The sequence below is a fragment of the Rhipicephalus sanguineus genome, chromosome 5, assembly GCF_013339695.2.
Source record: "Rhipicephalus sanguineus isolate Rsan-2018 chromosome 5, BIME_Rsan_1.4, whole genome shotgun sequence".
Lineage (NCBI taxonomy): Eukaryota > Metazoa > Arthropoda > Arachnida > Ixodida > Ixodidae > Rhipicephalus > Rhipicephalus sanguineus.
In genome coordinates this window covers 85,155,887-85,169,683 of record NC_051180.1, presented here as the reverse complement: position 1 = coordinate 85,169,683, position 13,797 = coordinate 85,155,887, and the positions used below count along the sequence as shown (strand labels likewise).

The 13,797-nt window shown below is 48.5% G+C and overlaps 1 protein-coding gene across 1 annotated transcript in view; it reads left to right on the top strand.

The window, feature by feature from the left end:
- Nucleotides 1-13,797, top strand: part of LOC119394783 (beta-mannosidase-like) — a 163,995-nt gene that overhangs the window by 93,822 nt on the left and 56,376 nt on the right. The window contains exons 5-6 of the mRNA XM_049415987.1: nucleotides 12,357-12,427; nucleotides 13,534-13,742. Coding sequence (XP_049271944.1) covers nucleotides 12,357-12,427; nucleotides 13,534-13,742 — 280 coding nt within the window. The remainder of the gene's footprint in view (nucleotides 1-12,356; nucleotides 12,428-13,533; nucleotides 13,743-13,797) is intronic.

The following is a 13,797-nucleotide window of genomic DNA, read 5'->3' as shown; positions in this document are numbered from 1 at the left end:
ACACACGTGTCATGTATAAGATGACTTACGTGCTACGCTCATGGTGCGCTGGCGGCCGTTGCGCTAGCTTTATATACACCAAAAGTGGTAGTGCGCGACATCACTGTATGACGAACATAAATAACGGGAGTTATTGTGAAAATGATGACACGCGTGTCATGCACAGCATGACTTACGTGCCACACTCATGGAGCGCTGGCGGCCGTTTCGCTTGCTTCATATACACCAAAATTGGCAGTGCGCGACATGACTGTGTGACGAACATAAATAACGGGAGTTAATGTGAATATCATGACACACGTGTCATGTACAGCATGACTTACGTGCCACGCTCATGGTGCGATGGCGGCCGTTCCGCCAGATTGAAATACACCAAAAATTGGTATTGCGTGATGTGACTCTGTGACGAGCATATATAACAGGTGTGATTTTTGGAACATGTCACGTGACAAGTGTTACGTGAGAATCATTGCATACCACGCTGGAAAAATCTGTGTACGTGTTCTGGCAGCAAAACAGAAGATAAAGATTGCGTGCCGGTTCATGATGATGACAATTTTTATTCGCCACTAACGGGGATTCTCCAAGCTTAAACAGCTCTGCTTTTAAAAGAAACAGAGATAACAGCGCACGTAAATGTATTAAGGCCACAAAAGCGCAAAAGCGGGCGTACACAAGCGGTTTGGGGATCTCGAGCCCTAAAATTCCCTCTTAGAGAATTTTAGTGCCGGGACCCCAAAGTGCCTTGCGTACGTAAGCCCCTTACGTTGCTTTGTATAGTCTATGGGTGCGGCTGAGAGTACAAGGGAACGTAAGAGGGTGAATAAGGAAGCGGCTTGGAGTCCCCGGCACTAAAACTCTCTAATAAGAGAGAAAAAAAAACTCACAGGGTCCCTTATGCATTCGCCTAAGACAACTCGAAGGCGAAAGCCGTCTTCCTTTTCTTCAGTTAATCTACTGTTCCTCAGCACGCACCCCCCCCCCCCTCGAAAGCTTTGTGACCTAACATCGTTTTGCACTGCCTCCAAGATCGGAGGCACTGCAATCTTCCTACACCACATCTGGTCATGTGCTGACGTCATCGCGTGAAGTCACGTTATTCGACGTCATGATGACGTCACAATCTTTGGTCGTATGGTCACGTCATTACGTGATGATTTTTGACATCCCTCGTGTTGACGACGCCGACGCCGCGGACGCCGGCGGTCAATTTTCGCGTTTGCTGAGGCATCTAAGGTTTTCGTCAGAGCAGGTGCAGGGCCCCCAGTAGGCGCGTGTTAAATGAAAAAATACCTCGTTCGGCTAGTGTGATAGCGGGCTAGTATGATAGCGGCTAGTATGATAGCCTGTTGGTTTACTTTACAAAATCATTTTTCTGCTCAACTTCTTCGCGCTCTATACTTCCTAATCACGAAATTTCATCGAGCACATAAGGGCCCCTTGCTATAGTGGAAGAGCTTCCTGCACGAGCACAAACATCGTGCACAATACGTGCATGACTAAAAAGCGCAAGGCCCGTTCGCTTAGCACAGAGGCACAGATTAATTTACATGCGCGAATTATACGTGAAACTGGTAGCAAGTACACAAGCGGCAACACAGCGGTAAATGACACCATAGGCTGACAGCCACAGAAACGCAGACCACATAACGTACAACACATGCCAGGTAACCGCCGCAGCTGACGCGCGGCGGGACTAACCTGCGATATCGAAATAAATCTTCCCCTCACAACATCACGGTAACATCCCAAGCTCGTACTCAGAACGCAAGATAAATTACGTAAACGCAACACATCACGCTTGACACTTATAGCGTGATCGCTGCAAAATTTCAGTCTGCCCAAGCGATCGAAACGCGAACCATAAAACTCTTTATTTTCAGCGTGACAAAATTATTTTTAAAGTTCGTGCGCCTGAGAGGGCCCCAGTGCACAACAAATAATAAGTTTGTGTTAATGGTACGCTGTTTATAATACCAGCAATATTCAAGCTAAATACTCAAGTACGTATCTCGCATAGCACGGAGCAGTCGGTGGGGGTCCATTCGCTGCGTCTGATGTTTCTGATCCAAAGGCGTCGTCGCTTCTTTTCCTTCTGAAGCCTAAAAATGCGGAAACCCTGCGCGCTGCTGTTTGAACAGCCAACCGCGCAACAGCAGCCCAACGCACGCAACAAATTCACGCTTGAATGCGAGGAGCAGTCGCCATGAATACGCGCGGCTTCGCACAAGAGCTTCGTAACCTACGCGCGCTCCTCAGCGGTGCGGCGCTCTGGCGTCTCGCCGTCGCGGTGGCGCCGGACTCCGCGCCGCACTGTCGCCACTGCCGCCCGCCGCCGCCGGCGAGGAGAGAGGGTTTACGTCACGAGAAGAGGGCGGCGCTGGGGCGGGGCTCAGAGAGCGGCGAGATGAAACAATCGCCAAACTCTCCCGAAGGGTATATATGGCTCTGGGATAGATATATGGAGGTACAAGAGGAAGCATCGGTAGCAAAGGGAAAGAGGAATGCTGCAATTATGAAGCACAGAGCTTTATGGGGATACAATAGGTACGAGGTGCTTCGAGGGCTGTGGAAGGGTGTGATGGTTCCGGGGCTTACATTTGGGAACTCAGTGGTGTGCATGAAGTCAGAGGTGCAATCAGGAATGGATGTAAATCAAAGGACGGTGGGCCGCCTCGCCTTGGGCGCTCACGGGAAGACGACAAATGAGGCGGTGAAGGGTGATATGGGATGGACAGGCTTTGAAGTGAGGGAAGCGCAGAGCAAAATGAGATTCGAAGAGAGGCTGAGGAAAATGAAGAAGAGTAGATGGGCAGAGAAGGTTTTCAGGTATTTGTATAGAAAAAGCGTTGACACGCAGTGGAGAAAAAGAACTAGGAGGCTCACCAGTAAATATACGGCTGGCAGTGCGGGCGATATGGCAACAAAGAGCATTAAGCGGAAGGTCAGAGAGGCGGAGAAGACTTATTGGATGACAGCGATGGAAAAGAAGCCGGCTCTGAGTAACTACCGAAAAGGAAAAAACGAAATAAGGAGGGAAAGGTTTTATGATAATTCAAGGGGAAGCGCTTTACTGTTTGAAGCAAGGTCGGGCTGCCTGAGAACGCGTAGTTATAAAGCGAGATTCAGTAACGAAGAAGAACTATGTACATGCTGCGGGGGAACTAAGGAAACGATGGAACATGTACTGATTGAATGTGGCGATATTCACCCAGGTATACGTGTGGGCACGAGTCTACATGAAGCCTTGGGTTTTAGGGACAACAATGGAAAGCTGAACACGCCCGCGATAGAAATAAGTAAGGGACGGTTAAAGTATTGGTGGCAGAAAAGTAGAGATAAAGTACAAAAATAAATAATTGGGGGAAAAAAGGTTATTCTGCCTTAAGAGGCAGAGAGATAGACTGTGAATTTATATTTTTTGTTATAATAACATAGATTTAATCAATGTAGATAAGGCATTAGGACAACATGAAACAAGGAAGTTTTTTCTTTTTTTTCTTTTTTTATCCTTCGAGCCTGGTGGCAGACATGTCACCGCCCCGTTATAAAGGGGACGCTCATAGCATCCATCCATCCATCCAGAAACGCTGCCGCGCTGTTGGCGCAGCTTGCATGTGGCGAGGAAAAAATGGTTTTGCGCTTTTATTAACCTCGCGCTGATTTGGAAATGTCTGGTCAAGGTGTACGAGAGGCCAAGTAAATGCCGGGGCCTATCGATTCTCAAATGGGCTTTTTAAGTGCGAATGCACTTTATAAGCGACCCTGAATCCGCCGTCCCATAGCAACGGCGCGAGGAGCGGAGAGGAGCGTCTGTAGCAACGGCGCAGCGACGTCACGCCCCACGTGACTGCGCGCGCTCCGCCCTCCGCTCCGTGGCTGCGCGCGCCCCGCGCATTGCCTGTGGTGATGAAGGCCGGCGGCGAGACGCCGAACGAAAGCGTGCGAAGCGAGCCGAGCACCCCGAAGCCGATCTGGCGCGGGGACGCGCGATGCGTGAGCGAGCGCGGGCCCTCGAATTCGATCGGCCTGGACCGCAGCTTCGGATATAGCTGCGCGGTGTGCGATCGACTGTGGTTCGACAACAACCTGAGCCCCATCTCGGGCGTGCGCAACGCCGCCAACAAGTTGAACGCGTTGCGGGTTCTTTGGAACGAGTTCGGAAGACAGATCATCATCATCAGTAAACGTGCTTTGCACTTAAAAACGGCCAGACCTCCGTGGGTCGGCTGGCGCGTGCTCTCTCGCTGCCGTCTCCTTCGCTCGGCTCTGCAGTTTAGTCACGCGCGCCCCCTCATAGCATCACCCCGTGCTTCGCACTTCCTCATACTCCCCTTCGGGGAAATGCGGGTTTTTTTTTTTGCTGTAGATTTGCGCCGCCTTTATTAGAGCACTTAGAAAAACGATGCCTCTGCAAGAGATCCGCATGTGCTAGAAACCTACTATACTTCGAAATTTGTGGGCTGTATAGTATGGGCACGCTAGCGAAGGAGAAGAAAAAAACATGGCTGATCCCTCCGTCATAGGAATCGGTATAACACGAAAGTGAAACGTGTCTTCACAGAAGTAGTGCTTATTGTGTAGTGATATATGAGAGCTTATACAATGTCTATTCGTGTTTGGCAGCTATAGCACCGTTTTGACGTGGATGCACCCATGTTGACAGCATGTCTCTATCGCGACGAATAACGCCCATGATCATGATTAAACTGTTGTGGTAGCTGACGGTGTGAACATATATTTGGACACAGCGAATCGTGAATCCCGCGTAAGGATGTTATCAACAAGCTCATAATCAACACTGTACCCGGTATGCACTTCTTCAACGCGTCGTCAATTAAGGAGAGAAACGGCACGGTGTGCGCTTTCTTGTAATGGGTAGCCGACGCCTGTGCTCGTGCATACATAACACACACTGCGCTTCAGCAACAGGGGTGGTAGAGGTTCGTAGCCTGAGCCGCAAACGCGTGCGTCCCGCTGGCCTCTGTCTCACAGGCGCTGCTCTCGCTCCACCAAGGCACGACATTCGCCCGTCGAAATCGCGTGCTTTCTGCAACGCATATTGCAGCGGTTTTGTTAGTCGGTGCTCTCGCAATTGAAGCAGTCGGCGGCGGAGAAATCCCGTTGGTGCACGTGGAAGCTGCACTACTCCGATGAGCCGACGTACGCTAACAGGAAGCCAAAGGCAAAGAACGTAACTGCGTCAAGGGTGCCTCGGCGACGCCAGCGCGGCCAGTCTACCTCTCTGGTATCGAGACGCTTTAACCATGGCCTCCAATATCGCGCGCAATCTTGGAGTAAGCGCTAGTAAGTGTCGATCGTGAAGCATTACTTCTTTTCACATCTCACAGACGGCGGCACCTCCCCGCTTCGCCCGCCGCGAAAGAGAATGTGTGAAAGATATAAGGCGCGTTCGCGCCGTGTCTAGCATCTCGCGAGTTAGCTTAGTCGGTAGAGCGTCTGGCGCTTGCCGTCGCGGCCGCAACGTCGTGGGTTCGATTCCCAGCGGGGTATCTTTTTCTTGGATTTTTTCTTTCTCACCCGTTGGCGTCTATTATATCAACGTCATATCCGTGACGGATGTACTTGGTGGACCCCGGCATAAAACACTTTCGTGTTAAAAAAAAGAACCATGATGAGGCTGGGCATGATGACGCCCGGGGCTCGCGCTCGCCCTGCCGCTAAAGACCGATCAGTCGTTGCAGGGCCTCCGTAAATTAAACGCGTTTTTCTTGTCGCCTATGTGTTCTCTGAGGGCTTTGGCCGACCACTGGCCCCGAGCCCACAGTAGATATTTTGATAATGTTGTAAGCTAGATTTAAGGCCTGCGACGGAAGCAGTCCGCTTGGAAGCAGTATCGCAAAAAGCAGGTATCGGTGCTTGCTTCCTTTATGCATTTTTTCCTTCGGTGTACAGTGATGCTACCGAGGACTTCTGATTTGGAGCAATTTTTGGAGCAGCGAAATTTCCGTTTTGGAGCACTTTGGAGCAGCAAAATTTTCATCTTGGAGCACTTTGGAGCAGATAATTTTGCATCTCGGAGCACACTGGAGCAGCGAATTTTACATCCTGGCCTGAGTGCACTACAGAAGCATATTGCAATAACATTCAAGCACCGGAATATTACTATGGGGCTCTTATGAAGGCTAGAAATATTTCGATTCATTGCAAATCTCATGGAAAAAATCATCTCAGGAGTACTCCATATTTCACTCGCTAATGAAAAGTAAAGGCTCATGCAGTTGAGTGTTCTGGATTAACCTCTTCGGCGATTATTTTCGACACTAGCAAATAAACAGAATACCAGATCAATAAAATTGCACTTTATGAAATAACTCTAAATGCATCTATGTGGTTATCAGCAGACATTGTAGACAAACACCGTGATGTACAGCAGTGCCTCAATGCCAAAGAGCCAAACTATCTCTAATGCATTCCCCTAAGAAAACTCCAAGGCGAAAGCCTGATTATTTTTCTTCTCGATCGACGGGTTGATCCTCCCCCTCCTTCTCCGCATGCTTTCTGCACCTCACCTGGTTTTGCGCTAGCTCCATGATCGGCGCACCGATTACGGAAGCAGTGTAAAGCGACGATGTCGTGATGGCGTCATCACGTGACATCACGATATATGACGCTATGATGACGTCACAAGTTTTGACGATCTACGACGTGATGATGGCGGCATCACATGATGATTATTTTTTGCATCAATCGATTTACGCCGCCGACGGTCAATTTTCGTGTTTGATAAAGCATCTGAGGCTTTCGCATTAATATTGCGTATTGAACGTTAACAACCTGGCCTTACATACCAAACTGTCCTCCACCATGTCACCTCTTTGCCATGCGCGAAACAGCTTCGCTTATCATCCACTTCACAGAGTGAAATGGCTCCTCAACTTTTTTAAAATGTTTATTGTGATAACAATTGTATGGACACTCGCCACGGATTTTTGCCGTCGCTATTGCCGTAATTTTCTGTATAAAGACCAAATTAATAACATCACCACGCGCATTCTAGCCGCGGGTAAAAGCTCGCGAGCGCTGGCGACGAACGCGGCTGAAGCGGAGATTAAACTAGCCGGCCGTCTGTCTCCGTCGCACGGACAGCGCATGAGATAACATCTTCCCGTGTGCGGGCCTGCCGTCGATTGCTCATCAAACAGAGAGGAAACGCCCCACCCGTCTTTCGTAAGGAGCATGAAAGGACGCCAGGGGAGCGGAGGGGGGGGGGGGAGGGGACCGCATCGTTCGAAGGCCGCAGTCGCTTGCGCGCGCGCTATCTCGAGGCATGAGGAGACGGCTCGTAAACTTGCTGTGCTCTCAACGCTTACTTCGCGTTTAGAGATCTCAGAGCAAAAAAATGCTTCGGTTCCTGGAGCGGCCATATTCCCTTAAACCAGTGTTTTGTTGAGTTACGCGAGATCGGATCCAAAATAGTTAGCTGCTAGCCTTACTTCGCTTAACAATACAATTTGTTGGTATCGCATTCATTGCTTCGCCCTTAAGCGAAACTGAGTTTTTTTAACCGCCAGCTATTCACCCTCGAAAGCAAGGGGCGGACGTGTAACATGGGGTAGCCGCTTCAGTGTGGGCCGTCAGCGACGGGCCCGCTACTGACAGCTGCGCATTTGCGGCTGCTCCGACCAGGAGATATGCTTTTATTAATGAGACATTTTTTTTAAAAAGCAAGCACAAAATTCGAATTGGAACCCTAGCACGTGAGCTCGAAAGGGCAGGGCCTTTTAGGGGGTATTTACCGCAGAGTGATTACAAACTCGGACGTGCTGGTATAAGCAATTACGAAAAAGCTTTTCCGAATAAAGATCCATGGATGAAGTATATCTAAGGAAAAGTGTGAACGCGTTTCCACCGTTCGCGTGCTCTTCCATAAACGCGAAGCAAGGAAAATTCGATATTGTCCCATATATCTACTGCTAGCGATCCCAGATTTCATTCCGCGATGTCCGGAAACAGAATTGACAGACATTTTAGCAGCAAACATGTAGTTATAACTGAACATTGATTTCCTTACGTGCCGTAAGACGCTTGAAACGAGCTATCAGCAGCGTTTCTAGAACAGACGACGTCCGCCGATGAATCGCCGTCGCACTTTCTCGCTACCGATAGGCCTAGACGTCACGAGCCTGTGCGGAGAGCGCGTTTTCCTGTCGAGCCGACTTGCAGAACAGAAGCTGCGTCGGCACCGTGCATGGCATCGTGGCTTACTCGGGACCCACGCGCGAGCGCTATTTATTCAGCGGAATAATTCTTGGTCCATGGTTGCGACTTTGGCAGCCCCAAGATCAAACTGCACGTGTTCTGACGCGCCGGCCGTGCGATTGCCGGTGATAGACGCCCCCAAACCCGAGACTTTGGCGCAGTTTGGCGCAATTTTCGTCGATATTATCAGGATGGCGCAGTAAATACAATTTGGCGCACTTTTGCGCAGTTGGCGCAGGAGTGGAATCACTGGGTGTAACAACATATAGCGAAATGAAAACACACGTACAGCAGCACTCAAATTTTCCATTAAGGACGCTTTGTTTATATTTCCTTTATTAACAACTTGCAGGCACTTCCTTCTATACGGAATGCTTTACAGGCATCCCAAGCTTCTTTTTGCTATTCGACTTGCAGAAGGGTACGCAGCAGTATGCCATATTCCTGAAATTAAAGAGCAGACACAGGAATTCACAGCACTTTCTCTAGCAACTGCAACAACAACAACAACAACAAAAAGACAGCACTGACAGAGTGTCAGTTATATAGCCGTAAGCAGTCTGCAACTTCAATTAATAAATCACTGCTATTGAATCGAACATTTATTTCCACTTCCACGCCAAAATTTTGTCTTCTTTACGCAGAACGCCAGCGACACAAGCACGCAAGATAAAAAACCGCGCAAACGCCGCAGCATGAGCGCGTTACAAAGAAATAAGGTCGAGCGCACGCTGGAGTGGAACGCTAACTATAATAATATCTGGGGTTTAACGTCCCAAAACCAAGATATGATTATGAGAGACGCCGTAGTGAAGGACTCCGGAAATTTCGACCACCTGGGGTTCTTTAACGTGCACCTAAATCTAAGTACACGGGCCTCAAACATTTTCGCCTTCATCGAAAATGCAGCCGCCGCGGCCGGGATTCGATCCCGCGACCTTCGGGTCAGCAGTCGAGCGCCATAACCACTAGACCACCGTGGCGGGTTAGTGGAACGCTAACTGAGCCGACCAAACTCGGCATCAGCAATCGTCATGCTCTCTCCTCGCGATGTCGCCGGCGCCATCAAGTCCGGCGCGACAACCGCGCTCGCATAGCGCACAATGCTTCGCACTCGCCCACGAGGCTTCCCCAGTTTCCCTTTCAACTATGTACCTCCCGTCGCGCCGCAGGAGACAGGGAGGAGGTTGCAGGCGGTCGCCATACGTCTAGACCGTGGTCTAGACTGAAAGTCGCCGGTTCTGCGACGACCACGGATTGGTTACAGGCGCGTTTTGTTCATTTATGATCGATTGATTGATTTGGATGCAGTCGAGAGCACAGTAAATGAACACGATGCTGATATTGCCATTGTGCTACCAAAATGTAAGTAAAATCCGGATGACGAAAAAGGAGGCGATAACAACTCGAGCACTTTCACTGTGAACGACGTGTGGAGTAAATGTAGGTCGGCTAATCGAAGCCTTCAACAATATTCCAGCAAAATTACTTATCATCTTACTTCAGTGTCATCCCCAGGGCACTCAGTTATCTAGAGCGTAACCGTGCTTCGGTTGACCAACTCATAAATATCCGTATGCGACCAAATAGTAAAATGATGTGTCACGATAGGAGGACAATATGATTGAACGACGAAAATTAGCCCAGTTTTCACCCATACACGTCTCCAGAAAGGAAGAATGCTAGAACGCCCCTGTATATTTCTCAAATCAAGGTATTTCGCGCCGAGACAAAACGGACCGTAATGAAAAACAAAAGGTAACACTACCACAGACGAATTGATACCTCCTTACAATAATTTATATCAGGAAAATTCAGCAGTTGCCGTGGTTTTCTCCGTAAATCGGACCAAAATAAATGCAGTAACAGAAACAAATACTTGCCTTCAGTGCATCTAGGAGATCCTGGCGGCAATGCTTGCTCGTACGCAGAAAAAAAAAAAAAAAAAACATACGCACGCTGCAATCCCGCGCGCTCTGCTTTCTGCCGCGGTCTCCGCTGCCGCAGGAATCCTTTAAGGAATCCCAAGTGAGTGCGCCATCCCGCGGTAGCCGGGCGCGCGACGCGACGTTCGTTTTATTTGCTGGGGAGCGCGGCGATTGGGACGGTCGGAGAGAAACCCGCCGCGCGCTATCTCGGAGGCCATGGTCTGTTCATGCGCGTCTTCGGTGGTGTTGGTGTTGACGCCCGCTTCGTGCACGAAGTGACGCGGTGACGCTTGGAGGACGGAATATTCCTGGAGCTGCGTACGGGAACAACGGGCGCCAGTTAAAGGTGAGTGTACTGCTTTCGTAGGTACTAATTATACAGCTTTAGCTGGGCGTCTGCAGCAGCTCTGCGGAAGTTATCTGCCAGCCATTTCCAACAGCAGCCTGTGTCCGCAGGGCTGTTGCGGATGCCCAACTAAAGCTGTCAGTTAACGAGTTGCCACCGCTATGCGCGTTGCTGTGCAAGCTCCCTTATAATGATCGATGCAAACAATTATCAAGGGTCATTTTTTGCTGATCGCACGTTGTGTCTGTATTACTGAGGGTGCAAGATGTCGTTTTGAGATGCACTTTAATCTACTTCATAATAACATTTCCATCGACCTTGAGTGTGTAGCGTGCTTCAGCGCGTGGGAACGTGAAAAAAAAAAAATGCCTGTGTACAGAACGCTCAGGCGCACTATATATAATGGTTTTTGTTGGCTTAAAGACGGTAGTTCGAGGTGCAGATATAGTACGGTGCTTCCAGAACGTACGCGGTAGTCATTCAAGTTGGACACGCTTCACCGGTAAAGTGAAAAAGCTCTAGACTTTCGACGTCGCACGTTGGTGCGGCCGCGGCCGTGCACTCTTCCCTCGTTTCTGTTTGCTGTTTTCGTGATTTGCATACACTGCGATGACGTTGAGCGTTATTACAGAATCGAGTGATTGTGCGTGATTGTGGGAGCTATGTGTGGTAATTCTAGCATATGACATGTCTGATCTCGACGTCAAAAAACTTGGTTCCTGACCATGCCTGTTTGCATTTGTTGTTTTGTTGTTAGCCTTTATTATGTCTGTGTGAGCCACTTATTGTGGAGGTTTTGCAAACTTTTACTGCAATTTCATTTTCTCATCATAATATCACGTTCTTATTTTCAGATACCGTTTTTCATGGTGCTCACGCTGAACAGGAGCGACAACCTAGCAAGCCACAAGTCTGATGTCTCCAGCCGTCACCACTTCTCGATTTATTCTTAATCATAAGAATAAATATGGAAACATGATGCCACTTTCTGCTGTTTATTTAGCACCATATGACACTGTGCACATCACAGTCACACATTTTAGTTGGCTATACTCATACAAGCATGTAAATGAGGAATACCTTAACTTCTTAATTGGAAATCACTGACCATCTTTTCGCGCTTTCTATATAACTTTGCTAGAAAATGTGTTGTTTTGACGAGTTTTATTAAAATAATGCTAAAATTGAACTATTCTTTTTTTGCAGTCGCGGGGCAGAATGGCAAGTATTATTGCACTTGATTAAAATGAATACTCCACTATTTTCAACAGTAGTCGCGCAAAAGTAGAGCAAGGGTCAAAGGAGTAGCTTAAAATACTTGTGGAGTCGCTTGACGCTTCGGTGTGGCTCACTTGACCCCCGTAGGAGCGTTACCGGCAAGAGTCGTCTGACTCCCTATAAGTGGTAACCTGATCCTTCGGATGAGAGTCTTTCCACTCTTCCTAGAGGGTCAGGGGACTCTCCTAGAGCGAGACGACCCTGACCCACCGAGAGAGTCACCGTGACTATTTAAAGAGAGTCCTATACGTGGCAAGTCAGAACTCTCCGAAAAGAGTCACGCATACTCTTTTTTTTTCTTAGAGTGTATGAGTGATGACATCCTTGGTATTTTATTATTAATGAGACACATTCATATACGAGAGCATATCTTAACGTTTTGCTTTTTGTGCTTTCATTACACCTGAAATGAACCCACACCAAATATCCAAACTTTCGGTCTTTCTGAAGTCTAAAATGCCCCGTAAACATACAAAAGAAGTTGGTCTTGGTCTGTGGACATTTTCCAGAGGAAATCGATATAAGTTCTCCACCTTGTGAGCAGATAGTTCATCGCAAATCATTCTTCATTTCTTTGACAGGAAACCGATTGAACTAGTGGCCTACAACCAAGCTTTCATTCGAGACGTTACTGTGACGACGACACCAAAACGTGAGTCGTGGTGGGCAGGGTGTAACAAAAATATTTCAGGTGTTGACACTACGCTCCACGGCTCGTCCAGATAATGTTCTGCGCTTTCGGTCCCTAAAGTCCTTTATCGGTCCCTTCATCGCATCGCCCCCCACGAAACTGCGGCCGGCGCATGTACTATGACGGCGAGCTGCGCATGTAGAGAACGCAGCGTTAGAACCACGGTGTGAGTAGTATAATTGATTTTTCTGACACCATGCCGTGGAGGCAGCTGCGGCCTTCGCCGCACGTGACGTTTTTCGGTCGCGAAACACGTGGCATGCGTTTCTAGCTCTTGTTGCTAGCGTGCACAGCCAGCACGGCGCTTTAAGAAAAAAAAAGCAAGGAGAAAAAAAGAAAAAAAATGCGTCCACCTCGTCGCGCTCGGTCCCCAAGTCGCAGCGCACCCCACGAAACTGCGGCTGGCGCATATGCTATAGCCGAACATTATCTGGACGCGCTCTCCGTCGCGGCGGGCGCAGAGTGTCAACACCTTAGTTTTCTTACACCGTGTTCGTGGGCTACGTCGAAGTAGAGTAACGTGGCAAAATTTGCGTACCGTGGTACAAGCTAAGAGACTAGTGTACGTCGCGTGATAACCGCTGGCGAAAGCAACAATAAATGCACCCCATATAAACGACCATGTCTGAACGCACATGCATTTCTTTTTCAATCGCAGGGACGAAATTAGGCAGCGTATATCTACAGGCAGTTGATATTTATTACGCTTTATTTCCACTGATGTGCTAATAAATCTCCATAAAAATAGTCTGCATAGATATTCAAGGCTATTGGTTGCGTTATAAAGACCGCGAACATGAAAATAACCAGCGTTCGCATTATGGCCGCTTTCAACGCAACGTCACTCAGGAAACCGTAAGTTATTTCGGGTTAAAAAAGCAATAAAATTTGTCATACATTTCTCGCTAAGGCCTGCACACGCTACCTTGTACGTACTCAGGTAATTTATATTTTGAACACCGCTCTTCGAAGCACAAAAATACTCTTACGGTAGTAGTGTTCGTAATAACACTATAAAATAGTACCGAACTATGTGTCACCATTACTGTTGCTTATTGGCGATACAGGAACGAAATACGAAGCATATAGATGGAACCTGGAAGTCGGCGTGTTCTTCACGATATCTCGGCTTGCACCGAAACACGGCACCATATCGATCAGCCTGGGTGCCGCATCTTTGCTCAGTTCAGTGGTGCACTTTGAGAATCTGGAAAATCGCCGGAACTCGCATGAAGATTACCGTGGAAAGGTGACGGTGCCTCTCAGCATCCCAGGCGTGAGTACCTTATTTCGCACGTGTATTTCGAGCGTTAGATTAAGACCACGCTAAT